This window comes from Mandrillus leucophaeus, unplaced genomic scaffold, assembly GCF_000951045.1.
Source record: "Mandrillus leucophaeus isolate KB7577 unplaced genomic scaffold, Mleu.le_1.0 Scaffold494, whole genome shotgun sequence".
Classification (NCBI taxonomy): Eukaryota; Metazoa; Chordata; class Mammalia; order Primates; family Cercopithecidae; genus Mandrillus; species Mandrillus leucophaeus.
In genome coordinates this window covers 664,661-683,745 of record NW_012105298.1, presented here as the reverse complement: position 1 = coordinate 683,745, position 19,085 = coordinate 664,661, and the positions used below count along the sequence as shown (strand labels likewise).

The window sequence follows — 19,085 nt, the reverse complement described above, 5'->3', positions numbered from 1 at the left end:
TCTTGCTCTGTCACCTGCACTCTGTCATCTGCACTCTGGAGTGCAGTGGTGCAATCTTGGCTCACTGCAACCTCTGCCTCCCGGGTTCAAGCAATTATGAATACTATTTTTTTTTATTACCTCATCTCTTTCTTCCAGATCTACATGATAGTAATACTTCTGTTTCCTACAATCTATAAAAACACTGGAACCTTTAGTTGTATGCTTTTTAAGTTCTAAACCTAAAATGTTTTGAATACGAAAAATATTCTATACAGAAATACCAGAAGCTATTTATTTCTTAGAAACATCCAGCAATTCATTCAAATAGTGTTAAAGTATACACATATTACACAAGCCAATTCCCCTACAGTGTATTTATTGAATAGATTAATAGACTTTTCTGGGAAAAGCTGGTTAATTGTAAATGCTGACCTCTCACTGCCTTTTTCAGAGGTTGTTGAACTTCTGTGGCCTAAGCATTTTATCTGCCAAATAGCTACAAATTCTTTTCAAGTTTGTTTTTTTTAATGTTCCAAATACAAATATAATTGATTCATTTCCCAGTGTTTCACAGGCACAGGACTTTAATGATTTTTTTCTAGCTTTTTAAAATATTGAGTATGATGAGCTGTAAAAACTCTAAAAACAAAATAAAAATAAATGAACAGATAAAAGACAATGTTCATCTGATAAATACCAGGGCAAGAAATTTGTACTTGAATAAGCTAAGAAAGTCATTAACAGCAGTATTTCTGATGGAAACTAATGGTATACCTGCTCAAGCTACACTGAATCTAATAATCTGTGACAGAAGAAATGGGAACAGGTATGAACACATTTCATTTAATCAGAAATTGAAAGAAAAGAAAAGTGAGGCACTTTTCTGCCCCAATTTTTTTCATAGCTCAACAGACAGAATCACAGTGAAAAAGAGATTTATTGCCAAAATGGTGCTGACCTTTTACAATTCTTGCCCCATATTCTGGAAATTAATTCTTTTTTTAAAAAAAGTACATTTTCATGGACTGGCACAAAGTTTTTATCTGGGTAGCATTCAAGTTGCAAAGAGGCATCCTCCAGCTCAGTCCCTGGCATGGTACACCTTTGTCACCCACCAGCCAGGACTGTGCCCAGCTGGTTCTCCACCCATTAAATCTCTCACTGGCACAACCACGCTGCACTATCAGCCTGGCCCTGCCTAAGAATCTTCCCTTCTAAACCTTCGCTGGCTTTAGAATGTCTCTAAATATGGAAAATCACAAGCTCTGGGGTAGCCTGTTCCAAGATAGCCTGAGATGAAATGAAAGTTCAGGCCTTTGGAAACCTGATAAGAATTCTTTTCACCTGGAACCTGATAAGTATCCCAGAAACCTTATGCATATTTGATATTTTTGTCTTGCCTCAGTTTTAGGAATACATTTTAATAATATTAAGTAACCTTTCCTAAAAGTAAGCCTTCCTAGCCTGTGGTCTACTGGAAATAATACCTACCCCTGCTATTTAAAGCTGTGTGAATTGAACAAGTTCTGGAATCATTCTGGCCATTAGTTGTTTCAAAAATGTGGGAAACTGCTTATCTTTAAAAAGGCAGAAATCTGAGAAAATAAGATATAATGTTCTCACACACACACAAACAGTGAAAAGCTGAGAGCATTTTTATTTTATTCCAAGTCAGGACGAAACAGGGAAAGAAAACAATACTGTTTCCATTTTCACTACCTTCCAGAAACAATGCTGAGTTTTTTATATATGTCATTTCATTATTGCCTAAAATAACTTCGAGGAGTAGCTATTTTATAAATAACTGATTTTAGAAAGGTTAAGTAACTTCCCCAAGCTCACATTGCTTGTAAGAGGCAGAATCAGCCTTCAATCGGGGTCTGTAAGATTCTAACACTCTTAGATATTTTCGTTGTATTAGGGTTTCACAAATTTTATTAATTTGGATTTTTATAGTCCCCTTTTGGTTTGTGCCGAAACTATGCATCATTGGTATTTTTTACTTAGTTTTTTATTAAATTACCTCATTATTTATTTAAAATAAATGTATCTTTAACACTCAACTTTAGTTCACTCTAATAAATGAAAAACCAAGTATCTCTTTTCATAAGTAGAAGATATATTTAAAATAAACATAATGAAAAGACAAAACTTTAAAAAAAAGCTTGATATTTGTGTATGACCAAAAAGCCCTGTATTCCTGCTCTCCTCTCCTCTCCTCTCTCTCTCTCATTCTCTTTCTCCCATTAAAAAGAATAGACAGTATTAGAGAAATGTTAAGACTGACACAAACAAACTTTCTCATTAATGCAATCCAAAGAACTGGAAGAGCAATGTTCTCACTATGTGAGTCAATGTTCATATTTTATTGTATATTGATAAATTATAATTGCATATATGTAAGGAGTACAAAGTGATGTTATAGTATATGTATACATATGTAGAATGATTAAATCAAGTTAATTAACATATTCATCACCCCAATACTTATCAATTTTTGTGATGAAAACATTTGAAATTTACTATCTTAGCAATTTTGAAATATACACTGCAGTGTTATTAACTATAGTCACCATACTATGCAATAGATCTCAAAAAACCTTACTCCTCCTCTCTAACTGAAACCTTGTACTCTTTGACAAACATCTCCACATTTCCCTCACCTCCAGCTTCTGGTATCCACCATTCTACTCTCTGCTTCTGACCACTGTTTTAGTTTCCACATAGAAATGAGAACATGCAGTATTTGTCTTTCTGTGCCTGGCTTATTTCATTTAATATAATGTCCTCTAGGCTTATCCACGGTGTTATAAAAGCCAGTCCTTCCTTCTTTTCTTAAGGCTGAATAGTATTCCATTGTGTATACATGCCACATTTTCTTTATCCATTCACCGATTGTTAGACACTCAGGTGGATGCTACAGCTTGACTATTGTGAATAATGCCACAATAAATATGAGAGTGCAGATATTCTTTCACTATGGGTCAATATTTTTAATGAATCTTCCCATATAACAATATCTTGGGCAGCCCTAGCAGTTTGTGCACCACCCCTAAACCCCCGGGAAATGCAGAGCTCAATCCTGCTGATCTGCATCTCATGTCTGAAAAGATGATGCCACTGCATGATATTCTGACTGGATGTCACCATCCAGCACTTTTTTTTTTTTTTTTGGCACAAGTTTCTACTTGAAGTTGGAAGAAACTCCGCCTGCAGACTGATTTGTTAGATTACATTGGAAAAGTACCCCACATTTTACAGAGTTTGGTATCTAAGAATTGTTCAAAGTGAGATAGCATTTCCATGCCATGTATTTCAAAGCCCTGAGGATCTCAGCAGGCAGATGGCCCTCTGGGTCACTAGCCACTGCTGACAACGGGGATGCCCTCACCTGGACTCTCTCTGTGACATGTCAAATGATTTCCATCAAAATAGGATACTGCCTTCTCAGATGTCCTCATTTTTAACAAGGAAAGCTTATGACACACACAATGAAAAGAACACTTAAAGTCATAAATATTTTATACATATTTGTTTCAATAGAGCAAGTTGATTGTAGAGAAACTGCTAGGCTAGTGCCCAAATGTTCCTGAGATACTTCAATAAAGCCTCTTTACAAGCCTGTTATTGCCTTTCAAAGGATGTAAGGTCTCAACATTCCTAATTAATACCACAGAATGTGTCCAAAGGGAATAGGAAGAAACTACCACAAAAATACTGAAATAGATAACAAATAATTTTGAATAAACCTTCTATTTATATAACACAGAAGTAGTTGAGCATTAGCTGCTAAATATAATAGTATTACTATTTGGGTAATGATGTTGAGAGCTTAGGCATGATCTAAATTGCTGTAAATAGGTGAGAGTGTATGACACACAAAGGTAAGAAATAAAGGCTGTATGAACAAAGCACTGGGTTAGTTACAGCCAAATATGAAGACTTATGTGACTTGAGCAAATGGCTTACCTCTCTGTGCCTCAGTTTTTTAATCTGTAATATGAGTATAATGATGGCACTTCCCTCGTAGTGCTGGTGTGAATATTAAACGGAAAAAAAATATTTAAAGTACTTAAAAGGGGGCTTGACATATAGTAAGCCCTCAATACATGTAAGTTTTTAACTAAAGTTAAGCCTCAAAGTTTTACTGCCAAGGAAAAAGCAGTGACAGAACTATTTAAAGAACCCAGGTATATTAAGGAGAAATTTTCAGTCTGGTGTTCTCTGACAATTAACAGATCCTCATCTCCCACTTTAACCTCGAGAATCAGACATTCATACTTTGTTTCAAACAATAGCTAATTAGATTTTAATAACAAATGAGGTCCAGAAAAGGATGGACAGAGGAAGAGGCTGTGTCAGAGTAGAGAGGCACCCAGGGTATGCAAATTATAACATGCCCCCTTAGCACACCTACACAATGCTTTGGATCAAGAGAAAGACATTTTTCATGACACTTGCAATTACAATCTAACATGAAGCAGGATGGCATATGAAGTTCCATATGTACATTCTAAACATGGCACAGTTCTATTTGTACTGCCACCATGGAAAAATGATAAATTTTTTTCAAATAAAAACTGGAAATAAAGAAAAAGATATCAGAGAAAGATCTACTTCTTCTACTCTGTTAGACATGCTATCAAAGTCTTGGGCTGTAAGATGTTAAATGCTTAAAATAAGTGATCTACTATTAACAGGGGTACCTAAAATACAGACAGTCACATAAACATTTCATACTTACACTGATAGGTGTCGTATGTTTTTATGTCTAAATGAGACAGCTTTCAAATCTCAAAACAAAAAATCTGTTACCATCAATGATACGGGCTAAAAAGTTTATAAAGTAAAAATATATATAAGAGATAAGTATGAATTCTACATAAAAAGTAATTACATCTAAAAATCACTTGAAAATGCTCTTTATATAATCATGTGCATAGTTTCTCACCTCAGTACTCTGATTGCACTTCAGTCCTCTGAAACTTACCTGTGTGCCACAGAATCAATCTTTGTTCCTGTAAAATATAAAATATCATGTTTTTTGAAATCATTCTTAACCTTTGCTATGGGAAAAATAATATCAATGTAAATTCAAATCACTTGAAATTTTATATTTATATGAAAACTAATAACTTTGAGAAAAAGCCCAATTATTCTAAAACTTTACCCAGAATTTTAAATAATTTCAAAATTTAAATATATTTCATTTTCTGATATTCATGGGCATGTTTTATCACCATTATTTATTGATGCTAAGCAACAAATAGATTTTTCTTTGAGTTGTTTCAACTTAAAGAGAGTAACTATATCTGGAAGTATTGATATATTAGATTGAAAAAGTTTAGCCAAAAAGAATGACATCAGCAAGATGACAAGAATAGAAAATCTGAGGCTTAATTTCCTTCTCTTCCTACCAGAAAGTTAAACTAGCAACTATCCATTGACTAGAATATGCTTTTGAAAGGTTCAATTTATTTTTTATTTAATTTTTATTTAATTTTATTTAATTTTTATTTTTTATTCCTATGCAAGATATGGTATTTTCTATATAAAGTAATAAAACTGGTTCTATACTTTCATAACCCAAACATATCCAATTCATGAGTCAATTACATTGAAATATTCAATGACTTTTAGCTATTATTAATACTTTGGTATGCAGCTATTGATAGAGCTGTAAGAAGGTCTGATGAAAAATACACTGATAACTTCTATTCTATTCTCACAACACAGAACACTTCTATGACCAAATGTGGTGGTAGAGGGGTTTTCCCACACAGCAAGCTATTCTCTAGTGGACACCAACTGGGTGTCCTATAGTTAATTGAGTTCACAGTATCTATCTGGAGATAGCATCCGAACCCACAGGTTAAGGACTCAGTCCCACAAGACTACCTTTCCCACTCACCCATTTCATGTACCAGTGCAAGTCCCAGCTTTTTACCTGTGCTCTGCTCTACTGGCTATAAATCAAGGTTCCCATGCACCCCCTCCTCCTGTTCAATACTTTGCTAGGATGGCTCACAGAATTCAGGAAAAAACTTCACTGGAAGGGTTTTGAGCATAGGAGCTTCTGTCCCAGTGGAGTTGGTGTGCACCCTCCTCCTGGCATGTGGCTATTTTCACCAACTGAGAAGCTCATCAAATTTCATGTTCAAGAGTTTTATGGCACTTAAGCTCCAGCACCTCTCACTTTCCTCAAGGTTAGTGGGTGAAGCTGAAAGTTCAAACCCTCTAATCACTCAGTCTTTCTGGAGATCAACACTATCTTGAGACTATCTAGGGACCTTACCCTAAGTCACCTCATCATCATAAACTCAAGTGAGAGCAAAGAGCTTGTTATGAATAACAAAAGACACTGCTATCATTTAAGAAATTACAAGAATTCCAGAAGCTCTGTACGAAAACCAAATATTATAATGACAGATGCTCCCATCACCCTTATCATTTAGGAAATTATAAGGGATTTAGGAGCTCTGTGCTAGGAACCAGAGACTAAGACCAAAAATATATATTCCTTATTACGTAGAAAAAAAAAAATACAGAAATCCAGTTTCAAAAAAGCATTGTTCATCACTCCCTTAAAAGGTCAATGTTTATTTAAAATTTATTAAAGTTATGTACACATATGCAAGTAAATATTCACAATTCTTCTTTGTAACCCAGAAACAAATTCCCTCTGCCCTTTCACTTGCTGATACTGTTAGAAGAGGATCTCCAAAACAGTGCTATAGATGCTTGCCCCCCTTCCTAACACTCACTTGCCAAAACTCTGCTAATCAAACCAGTTCCCAGTTCCCAAAGTAAATCTAAAAGTAACTCCCACCAAGGACCCATGTTTTTAGAGGAAAGTTTGTTGGGAACATGTCATTGCCAACCTTCACACAAGGGACATCAATATTCTGTCATGTTTATTTCAAATCAAGTATTTATTTAATGTGACCCTCAGGTAAGTGCAGAAATATGTGATTCTGTGCTGGATTTATTTTATCACCTTCAGTAAGACCCTGGTCAAGTGACTTTGTGTCTCAGGATTCTCTTCATTAACATGAGTATTTGTGAAATACAGTATAAATAATTTAGTTTTGGATGTACAGTGCAGACCCTGGATGGATGGATGGATGGATGGACGGACGGACAGACGGACGGACAGACAGACAGACAGACAGATAGATACACATATACACTAAGTAACACCATACCTTCTTTGCTCAGCAGGTAATACTAGGTGTAGATCATACAACAGAAAGAAAGCCAGGCAAACACAGCACCCTTCCTCTTTATCAAAGTACAGTCTAGTGATCATGAGTCTTGTGGATTACCCCAGTCAAATCCCAATGAACACATGATGTTAGAGCATTGTGTTCAGGTCTATAAAGTGTAGCTTATTAGAGGAATCTGATTATAAAGGAAAAAGCCCTTCCAATTAAGTTTGTTTTCTTATTTGGGAACAGATTTGTTCACAAAAATCTAGGAGAGAACTCAACTTTTACTGAATTATTTCAAAAATTTATTGAATAAAAATGCCCCAGTGTTCTATTTATCTTGATCTATACCAGGATAATATATAACTGATGATTTTTCTAAATTCTATATTCTCATATAATGAATAAAGGAAAACACAGGTGAGTTGGTATCCAAAATCTATTTCAAAAAGTAACCTGCAGAGGATATGGCATGATCATTCATAAGACAGATTAAACCCAATTTCCAATTCCTTCTACATCTGTTATAATTCTGGAAATTATTTTATAAACATGAAATAGAAGGTACTACAAGACTCTGAAATTCTGAGTTATCCAGTATTCTATTATATCCCACATAATTTCAGTGTTAAAAGTGTTTTGGTAATATTACAAAACTTTAAGACTTAAGTGTTTTTTTTAAATTAACTATGTTTCCCAAATATACTGAGATTAAAAAAAAAACAGGGGTTTATTTATAGGATAATTGTGTATTTTTTCACCATACTATTTCATTTACTGTCAGATTAATTTATGCAATTTTAAAAATGAAGTCACTTTATTATACTCTAATCTTTGAATGTGTATACACTATATTTAATTAAATGAAAATTGTTAAACAACCATGACAACATTTCCCCCAGCTATTCAGAATTATGAGTTAACTATACATTTTCAAAGGGCTTTTAAAATTATTCCTGTAAAGCAATTAATTCCAAATCACATTTTCCTGTTGGATAAAGTGATTTTTTAAATATTTCTACTTGTAGTGCTAAAATTAATCCCATAAGCACCTGTGGAAAGCAGTCAAATGTGTGAAATTTCAAAGTTCATAATCTTAGCATTAATCAGCACTTGGTTTTTTGCACTAGCATTAACTTACACAATTTAGAGTACTATCCTAAAATTATCATTATCATTTCCAGCATTGGGAGTAAATGATTTTTAGACACTACATAATTAGTATGAAAAATCAAAAATTGATGCATTATCAAACATAAATTATGTGCCAAATAAAACTACTATAATCTATCAATCCAACTAGTTAAATATGATTGTCAGTGATCCCAAAATACTCAAAATACAATCATCATTATCTTCAGAAAATATCAGAATACAATTTGGAATAAAATAAGAGAAATGTTAATGTATGTGTAACACAACATCCAAACAATGTGACTAAATTTTTTCAATATTTAAATTTTTACACATTTTAAATAAAATTATGTAACTCACAATAATTTTACTATAAAGTTAATTGTTCTTTTTACCTAATCAAAGTAGTTTTACAACAAAAAGGTCTTTTTCAGACAAATGCCTAAAGCACATTCTTAATTAAAATGATTTTTAATTAGTTCAAAACTGAACTTAAAAAAATATTTAGGCAGAACTACTACAAATCAGGGAAAAGCATGTAGAAGGGTATGGGGAAATCCTAATATGTTTCCACTAATTCCATCCCTTATCTCCTACTCATTATGAGGGTATGTATTTTCACATCCCAGTAAAGATAATCTGTGCTATAATTAGTGACGTGCCCAGGCTGCCTCACTACAATGCTTCTTCCCATGACTGGTCAGAACAGAATATTAGAGAAAGCTCTAGTCTGGGCTGAAAGGCAAAACATTCATTCTCTGATACAAGAACTAATAATCAACCTGAGGATGATTCTTGCCCAAGAACCTCACTGATTTATAATAAAAATCAAATGAAAATATACACATAAACTATTTTTATAAACTTCCACCCACTATATGAATAAGTGTAATTATAATGATTGTCACCCATGCCCACAAACTTAGCCCAGTTCCAGATTCTAAACACCCATTTCCATACTCTGATAGAGACCACATAGTCTATCTGGAGGGAATCAACGGAACCTTAGCTAGGTAACTCAGGTGTCTTTAATGTTCTTTCTAAAACCAACCCACCTCCCATTGGAGTTGCTTTCTGCCTTATTCTCTCTTGCTGTCTTAGAAGATCTCACCTGAATATTATAGCTGATAGCTCAGAATCCCCTGATACTTCAATACCTCTCACATTCTGTCTGGCTATCTTACTGATCGTCATACTCTCTAGGTTTTTGACTTAACATTAATAAATAGTTCAGTCATTTAGCTGATTTAGATTCAATGTAACAAATTCTTTTCTAAACACGATTATCTACAAATACAGCAAGCTGCCTTAAGAGTTCTGTATCATTTGAGATAGTCAAGACAAAGCTACATATTCATTGGCCATAATTACTGTAAAAGGCACTGCTGCTCTGTTTGCGAGATTAGACAAGATCACTGTAAGATAGTAATCATCAGCTTCACCACTGAACCACTCTGGTTCTCTGATGCTTCTGGAGTTACACTTCTGAAGACATCATTATGGTTCCTGACATCATTACATTTTAACAAACTAAAAAAATTACTCCTATAGAATCCAAAATAAATAGACTCTTATTTGAAAATTATTTGTGATTTCAGTTAAATGTACTCCAGAAACATAAATGATCTGTGTCTAGATGTTAAAACTATTACTGCACTAATATCTTCATTAAAGACAGCAATAATTAGACAGAGAAAATGATGTCATTAACTCTGAAAAAGAGGGTTCTTTAAAATCACATATGGTAAGTGATATGGTTTCACTGGGTCCCCACCCAAATCTTGAATGCCCAAGTATTGTAGAATGGTTCTGGTGGGAGGTAATTGAGTAATGGGGGCAGGTCTTTCCCATGCTGTTCTTGTGAAAGTAAATAAGTCTCATAAGATCTGATTGTGCTATGGGGGTGGGGGTTTCCCTGCACAGGCTCTCTCTTTTTGCCTGCTGCCATTCATGTAAGATGTGACTTGCTCCTTCTTGCCTTCTGCCATGATTGTGAGGCTTCCCCAGTCACGTGAAACTGTAAATCCGTTAAACCCTTTTTCCTTATAAATCACCCAGTCTCAGGTGTGTCTAATACAATAAACCATGTCCCAAACCAAATGTCCATAAAGAATATGGTAGTTCTAATTATAATTTATGTTAGTATACTGTTTTCAATTTGAAATCAAAAGCTCTTTATACTGTGTCTATAAATCAATCTTATAAATTAAACTAAAACATGAATGGTGCAAAAGTTTGACAGTCACTTTATAATACTTGCAGGAAAAGTTTCTGTAGATTTGGTAAATAAATTTAACATTAAGTTCCTCCTTTTTCCTTTTATGATTGTTTTATAGTATTGTTTTATGTTTAGCTTCAGTTTTAGGAGAGAAAAATAAAACATCTTAGCATACCATATACAGTAACTTAAATTCTATGATACTATAGAAGATGACTGATTTTCCTAGCCTTTTTATCTTTCCATTTCTGTATGAAATAACAAAACCCACTGATATGGGTATTTGTGATCCACTATGCTAAAAAGCCCTGTCGTTTCTTGGTGTTTTTTATTTCATGACTGTTGTGAGCCAGATGGAAAATAGGATAAAGACATGAGAATTATTGGGCAGAACAATGGGTTTGAATTATAAAACTGAACAGTTAGGAGGGGCAGGGAAATAAGGAAAGAGAAGGCGGAATGGAGACAGGTAAAAATGCAGTGAGCATGTTCAGAAGACAGTTTGCCAGTGGAGTCACAACTTACCAAGAATCACTATAGACAATGTCAAGGGTTAACCCAATTTAAATTCAAGCATTTATCCTTTGTGTTACAAACAATTATACTCTTCTATTTATATTAAAATGTGCAAGTAAATTATTATTGGCTGTAGTCACCCTGTTGGGAAATTACATACTAGATGTTACTCATCGAAGCCTTGTTTTTAAAGTGAAAATCTCAAATGATTCTCCCCTGTGTTTTCTGATTCACTGTCCTGCACTCTAAATGGCCATCAACTCAGGAATAGAGATTATTGAGCCTCCAAGAACTACCTAATGGAGCAGTTATATAACTACCATTGGTAGTTATTCCAATAAGTTACTACTCATTTTGGTTTCCATTCCATTACAGTTTTTTGATATGATTATTTGAACCTAAAAGTGTAATGTAGTTTGGTTCCTAAGAGTTTATTAACAGAAGACAAGTTTTAACTTATGAACAACAGGTGCTGGGAATTAGTTTGTGTTACTTAAAAATGTGAATTGAATTGTATCTCATTTAGAATGAGGGATTTGTGAAAGCCAAATATAGTCACATTATCTGTAAAAAGTGTGAATGGCTCAACAATTACTCAAGAAACATGATCCATAGTGGCAACAAATATAACTGCTGTTCGTAAGACTTTGCTTTTCTATAAAGTGTTATGTGACCTGTCTTACATACAGTTTCTTTCCCCTTTTTTGCATTTATATATGCTCCCTAAAAATATAGATTATGTAAATTTCTCTAATTTCTTATTAGTTATAAATCTGAATTAGAACAAAAATAACAAGCATTCCTGCTACTGAAGAAGTCAGACTTCTTTAAAAGTATGATTTTGGGGGCAAAGGTATAAATAAGGTGAATTTATTCTATATATTGCTGTACTATTTTATTTCAAATATAGTAATGCATAAAGTTTAAAATTAAATGTGCTTTCCATGTAGATTAATACTATCCATTTCATCTTTGTCAAGTAGAAGTAATTGGTTGGCTCAGTACAATCCAGTCCGACCGAGTAGCTCTGTTGTTTTTCAGAAATGGGAGAGATTGAAAGTTTAAAAAGCATTCATCATCAGGAGAATTTGTTTTAAAAGCTTCCAAGCTCCCAAACAGCCAGTAGATAAATTACTCACTATTCAGAGAAGGAGAGCACAATTAGTTTTACATTATGCTAAACCAATCAGCTCTGTAAGTGACTATGTTTCTTGAGAAAAAAACAATATGAATGTCATAGTTTGTCCTCTTTCTCCCAGGCTTTACAGCCAACAGTAAGCCTTTTCTCATACTAGCACTTTTATGGAAAGCCTTGTGAATATGTTTTGCCACTGTTTTTAGATAAGGAGAAATATATTCATGACTTGTAACCATATGGTTAATAATATCTGCTTCACAATGCAAAGTCAATGAGGTTTTTGTTTTATTCAAATGCTTTGAAGCTCTATGGTGAGAAGGAAGACTTCAATAAATTATTTTCAAACCTACCTTTCTTCCTCCAACAATTATTTTTATGTAATTATTTACAATTAAGAAGCAAAGGAAGGTGTAAGAAAATATTATACTGGGGATAATGAATTATGCACAAAAAATCTGCAGGTTGTTTTTTTCATCTTAACAAAGTAAATATTTACTAAACAGCCATTACCTCTTTTGACACATGCAGGATGGTGTAAGAATGTACCAAATTCATGTCAACTGCCATGACTTAACCTGGAGAAATACCATGACTAGTAAACTTTATATACACAGCTGCTGCAGTATTTTTCGCATTTTCCATTTATAATAAGAAAGTGATCAATGGAGGCCTTAGAGGAAAGAGTGCAATTGCAATCATATAAATAGCCTTATTTCCTTTTTGCACACAAGTGAATCTATCAAAATTCAAACATTGTATTACCTTATTTTCATATATCAGTGTTCACCTATGGGTTACTTGTATTTTATTTTTTAAGTTATTCATTCTCATATTGATAATTGATCATTGTTGATACGTGCATGCAGGTCATATACAAAACTTCCTTTACACCACACAAAAACTAGTCTACTTATGTTGTATAATAAGTTTGAACCTTTGTGACTTGAGTACCAAATGGACTGTTCCCATGCACATAAACACAACCTGGAACTGCATGAGAAACACATTTGAATACAGCTTTCATTTTTCAAAATTCATATATATGTGATCAGTGTAGAGTATAAATTGGGTAAGGAGAAAGAGAGGGAGGAGAAAAGGAAAAAGGCAGTGAGGGAGAGAAACAGAGAAAGAGAATATATCAAAATACAGCGTCAAAATGTACTTACGTCTTATTCATGAAAGTTTCTTTCCTAGGAATATAAGTTTTTAAATGTGTTTGACTATAGAAAAGACTATTAAGTGGGTATGTTTTATTTTTAGTTCAGTTTAATTTTTTTTCTTTTTTTCATGTTAGACAGGTAATGTGCCATCATAACAAGGTTTGAAGGAGGCACATCTCACATGTGAGTGTGAAAACTCAATCATCATGTTCACTGAGTCTCTTTCAATCAGTAGTCTTGGCCAGCATGAAATCTGGGGGGCTGCAAACTTCCAAAGAAATTCTCACCACCCATTTGCCATACTCAGTCTTTTTCATAATCTTTGTATCATGGACTTCAAATCTTTAGTAAATAAAGTCAAGTTACCTAATTCTCTGGCTACTTATAAAAGGCCAACATGTCCCATCCAGACTGATGCCTTGATTTGCATGTCTTTGACTCTTAAGACATATACAGATTTTCTGTCTAACCCCGAAGACCTTTGAAGTTGATGGGATAACAGTAAGTCTAATATTTTTATCTAAATATAAAGCCCTGGAACTTGATAGGATTCTAAGATAAATACATGATTTTCCCCACTGATAGAGTCTTGCATTATTTTATCTTCATATTCAATTTCAATCAGTTATTCAACCAATTGAATTTGGGCTCTTACATAATGCTTCAGACTCATGGTTGCACCATGAAGTCTTTAGATGTTTCTGATTTTCTTTTGCAACCAAGATTGTGAAATGCAGATCAAAGACCTGTATTGGCTTTTTTTCCTATCCCAGATGCATAAGGCTTAGGACTGCACTGTTCAAAGGTAAGTATCCTATGGTCACTCTTGATAGGGGCAACAAAGATTCATAAGTAATTCAAATTTCTTTCCCTAGCCTAGAACTTTAAGTGGTTCCTACTTTGACTTGGACAAGAACTCAAGTTGAAAATAATTGCTGACCTCAGGCAGTAAATTAGCTGGATTTTTAAAAAATCGTAACATTCCATAAATGAAAACAATTATAGAATTGCCTAGAACAAAGGACCTAAGAACCTACCATCAAAATTATTTGTACTAAATATCTAATTCTTCCTTTATTCTTCTCCTGATTTAACCTTAAAATCTATCAGTATATGCATGCTATCAACAATGAAACACAAATCTCTGTATTTAAAATTTTTTTTTTATTTTCTCAGTTTCTGCAGATAAAGTGATCTGAAATAACGCATGATGCCGCAAAGCAGAAGAGAAACTGTGACAACCCCCAGAAATGTGAAAGGAGGTTTCTTACTGGACAGCAGCATCTTTGGTTCAATTTATATAAAAACCCAAATAAATAAAATGGACAGTATTGCTCAATTTTAGAATTCCATTTCTTCTATGTTTTAAGCTGTACAATTGTCAGGTTTTTATGGTTTAAATTGTAAATGTGTTTTCCCCTTTGCTAATTATGTTTTTTTTTTTAGTCTTAAAATGTGAAAGGCATTTATGAATGGTAAGGGAGACACTATATACAAATGTATATTTGTAAAAGCTATTTTTATGATTAGCATGTTTCACTGTTGATCATATATAAAAGGTGATATTGCAATTCTGTATTTAAAGCTTATTTCCAACAATGTCATGTAAGAAAATATGCATCTTATGCTAGTTTTTATAATTTATTTTTAATTTATAGTTTAAAGTACTTGAGATCATAATGATAAAATACTTGAAAAAGTTATATTTCTGCCCTGTATAAGCACCCTTTTTATTAATAAAGAATGCAGATATTTCAGATGTGATATTATAGTTAAAGAACTGTTGGTTTGATCTGTGATTAAGTTGAGCATGCTCCGCTCTACAGAACTAAAGTGATCCAATTATTCAGTCTGGGTATGAGATTCCATGGACAGGTTTTAGTGTTCATACAAGTAAGGACTAAATTGCCAAGGAAAAGACTGTCTTGCCCTTGGATCCAAAAGTTTAAATTAGTGCATACTCATGTCATTTCACCTCCTGTTCCTAGGAACTCTCCATTCCCAAGCATTGCAAGTGTTTTCCAGATAATCTTAGCTGTTGTCTTGTGCTGTGGAAATGGAAGAAACCATCTTCACAGACTGTAGGAGAATTCAACATATAATTTCTTAATAAATACTGTTTCTTTTAAAACAAAGTTGGTGTGTATCTTTCCTTTGGGGTACATTTAGCTTTAATATTCAGTTTGAACTTTCTCAGTCACTGTGCTACCACAAAATCATCACCATAATGAAAGTAGCGTATCTTTACCAAAGCATGCATTATAGGTTCTACATGCCCATACCCTCTTGGGAGTGACCTGTATTCTGGAACATGATAATTTGCCATGTAAAAGAAAGCCAGATGGCCTTCAAACCTTGACAGAAGTCATACTCCAGTTTATATTTTAGGAAAGTATATTTTTCCTCCAAATACAGAATTTTAAGAAAATATTTCAGAATACTACTGAAGATGAAACTAGTTCATCGGAGGTATTTATGTTCTGCCAGACTTAAAGTCTGTACCTAAACGACTACAAGTTCCTCATCAAAGAGCACAGAGACAACATCTACAAATGTCACCAAGGACACTTAGTAAGATTAAGCCCTTCTTTTTTCAAAGAAACTGAGGAGAGTCTAAAACCGCCTTGTTGTGTGTTCCCTTAATTTTCTATTTAATTTCTTTAAGGTAATTTATCTTATTTCTCTTTTGAAGCCAAGCTAATGAAAAACGATGCCATTTTATCCAACAAGAGGTATTAAAAACCAAAATTCTGGACAAAGAAAAAGAATTACAACTCTAATATTAAATAACATGAATACACTAAATTTTCCTACTTAAAGTCTGTAGAAAGTTGCACATAGAACCCAGGATCTGGATCAAGAATGTACTTCCTTTTCAAGGAACTGCAAAAACCATACCGTGGTGCACTGTTAACTATTTTTGATTACCAAAATAGTCATGGGAGAATTTGTGACCGCCAGAATAGACTCTTGAAACTGAAAATAACCTGCATATGGTTCTATATAAAATCAGCAGGGTGGCTTCTTGGTTTGCACCACATAGATGAATTTGCTAGGAATAATCTGATACTCCAGAGAGAAGTGTTGCAGGCACTGTGTATTAGAAAATTATGTATGTGAATATTTTTCCCAATTTGTCATTTGTCCTCATAGTGTTCAATAAATAGTGCGGCATTTATAATCCAGCATTATCATAAATTATTGAGAGTATCATATTTTCCCCAATGGACATTATTCTCAAAATAAGATAAATAATTAAAGTGTATAAAAATAATTCTTTGTTACTGGACTGGATTTTCTCCACATAGACCTTGAAATATAAAACCATGGATCTTTCTCTCTGTTACCAGTTCCTGGTTTAAGAATTTTTAATGACAAAGATGGAATAAAATATATATCAAATCAAAGTATAGGTGATTTAGGATTGTAATCCCTAAATGTTTGGTTTAACAACTTAAAAGCTTTCAAGGGCTGAGGAGGTGAATGTGAGCTTCTTCTAACTCCAAATAATGTCAGTCTCATAAAACAATGCTAAGGGAAAAAGATAAAGAAGGACATTACTCACTACATTAAATTCAAGAAAAAATATGAAAAATTAGGCCCATTGCTTAAAGGTAGGTAAACTGGTGACTCATGGAAATGTGAAAAGGGAAAGCACTAATTTTGCTTTCATCTTCAACAAAAGAATAGTTATCAAAGCAGAAATGCACAACCAAGTGAATTAAAATAAAAATGAAGCAGAAGATAAGCCAGAAAGAAACTATTTAAAATTGTTAAGGGGTTAAAGGTTTAGAGAACAGGCCTGATGCAGTTGCTCACACCTGTAATCCCAGCACTTTGGGAGGCCGAGGCGGGTGGATCACGAGGTCAGGAGATCAAGACCATTCTGGCTAACACGGTGAAACCTGTCTCTACTAAAAATACAAACAAAAAAGAAAATTATCCAGGCGTGGTGGCGAGTGCCTGGAGTCCCAGCTACTAGGGAGGCTGAGGCAGGAGAATAGCGTGAACCCAGGAGGAGGAGCTTGCAGTGAGCAGAGATCGCACCACTGCACTCCAGCCTGGGTGACAGAGCGAGAATCTGTCTCAAAAAATAAAAATAAAAAAGTTAGAGAACAATAGCCGGGCGCAGTGGCTCATGCCTGTAATCCCAGCACTTTGGGAGGCCAAGGCAGGCGTGTCACTTGAGATCAGGAGTTCAAGACCAGCCTGGCCAACATGGTGAAACCCCATCTCTACTAAAAATACAAAAATTAGCCAGGCATGGCAGTGCATGCCTGTAATCTCAGCTACTTGGAAGGCTGAGGCAGGAGAATCACTTGAACCCAAAGGGGCAGCGGTTGCAGTGAGCTGAGATGGCGCCATTGTACTCCAGCCTAGATGACAGAAGGAGACACCGTCTCAAAAAAAAAAAAAAAAAAGGTTTAGAAAACAGAAGTTACAAATGCAAATACTTATAAAGCCCTGATAAGAAATATAAATAAAAGAAATAACCGAGAATTAAGTTAGTAGATGTTAAATGCAGTTCTGTTGATGAGTAGATAACCATCTCTCAGTTTCGTCTGGGCACCTGAAATGAAGAAATTCTGAAGAAACGAAGACCTGGATTGACCAAGTTTTCTGATTTTTCCAGAGAAAATAGACCTCCAGAGTTTAAAATGAGATATTTCATTTTGTTTATTTTGCTCTATTCTAATGTGAATCCTGGTATGATTTATATCCAGGATTTACTAATTATAAGACTTAAAAAGAATAAATTCTTTGTAACTAGAAACAACAAAGTCAGGATTATCTCTGGTGAGAAACAGAGGAAAATAGAATCTGGGAAATAGGAGTATTCAACGACATCTGTAATAATCGATTTACTAGGAAAAATGTTTGAATCAGACATGGGAAAATGTTAAGATTTGATAAAACTATAGACTACGTTGATATTCATTATGTTTCCTCTATGTTGCTTTTTAGGGTTAAAATACTTCCTTATAATAAAAGTATGTGATTTATATCTCAAAGTTTCTATACATAGATAAGTTTCTATGTATAGATCTATACATAGAAATAAAGTTTTTCTATAAAAAGTTTCTACACATAAATCTATCTATACATAGATATAGATGTACATATATTCATGATACAGAGATGTGGGTGATATAAAAAGCATAGATAAAAGTGGTAATTTGAAATAGACTGTGACTTTGTGTTCTACCTTTTCTAGAGATGTTCAAATTCCTAGGCAAGAATATAACCTAGAGAGAGATGCACTAATGTTCAAAGGCATTCTTACAGAGGAGGAAAGTGCACATGAATTTATTTTGCTGTTGTTGAAGAGGCTTCCTATCAGCACTGGAGATATCTGGAAACTCTAGAAATTTGAATATGAATCATGCAAGAATTTGGGGTACCTGAATATAAAAAATAGTTGCCATGTTTATGTGCTACTCGTATAAGGTTAAGCGCTTTGCCTTTTCTGTCTTTATACTCTGTACAAATGGTGTCTTGGACATAACAATTGATCCACATATGTTCACGGAATTAGATGAAACAGGGTTTTAGGTTATTACCATATTATAAAAATAACAAAAGCCATAATTTGTTCAGCAAGTACTATGTGCTGAGCACTGTGCTAATTACCTTATATGCATTATCACTAATGCACAAAGGAAAATTGCATGGTAGGTATTGTTACCCCCAGTTTACAGGTAAAGAAAGCAGATAATTTGTTCACTCAT

At 34.0% G+C, this 19,085-nt stretch overlaps 1 protein-coding gene across 6 annotated transcripts in view; it reads left to right on the top strand.

The window, feature by feature from the left end:
- RALYL (RALY RNA binding protein-like) overlaps positions 1-15,491 on the top strand; it is a 764,437-nt gene extending 748,946 nt beyond the window's left edge. For all 6 annotated transcript variants that reach the window (XM_011995651.1, XM_011995653.1, XM_011995654.1 and 3 more), the window contains one exon: positions 14,533-15,491. In XM_011995651.1, the coding sequence (XP_011851041.1) occupies positions 14,533-14,550 (18 nt within the window). In that variant the 3' untranslated portion in view covers positions 14,551-15,491. The remainder of the gene's footprint in view (positions 1-14,532) is intronic.
- The last annotated feature ends 3,594 nt before the right edge of the window (positions 15,492-19,085 follow it).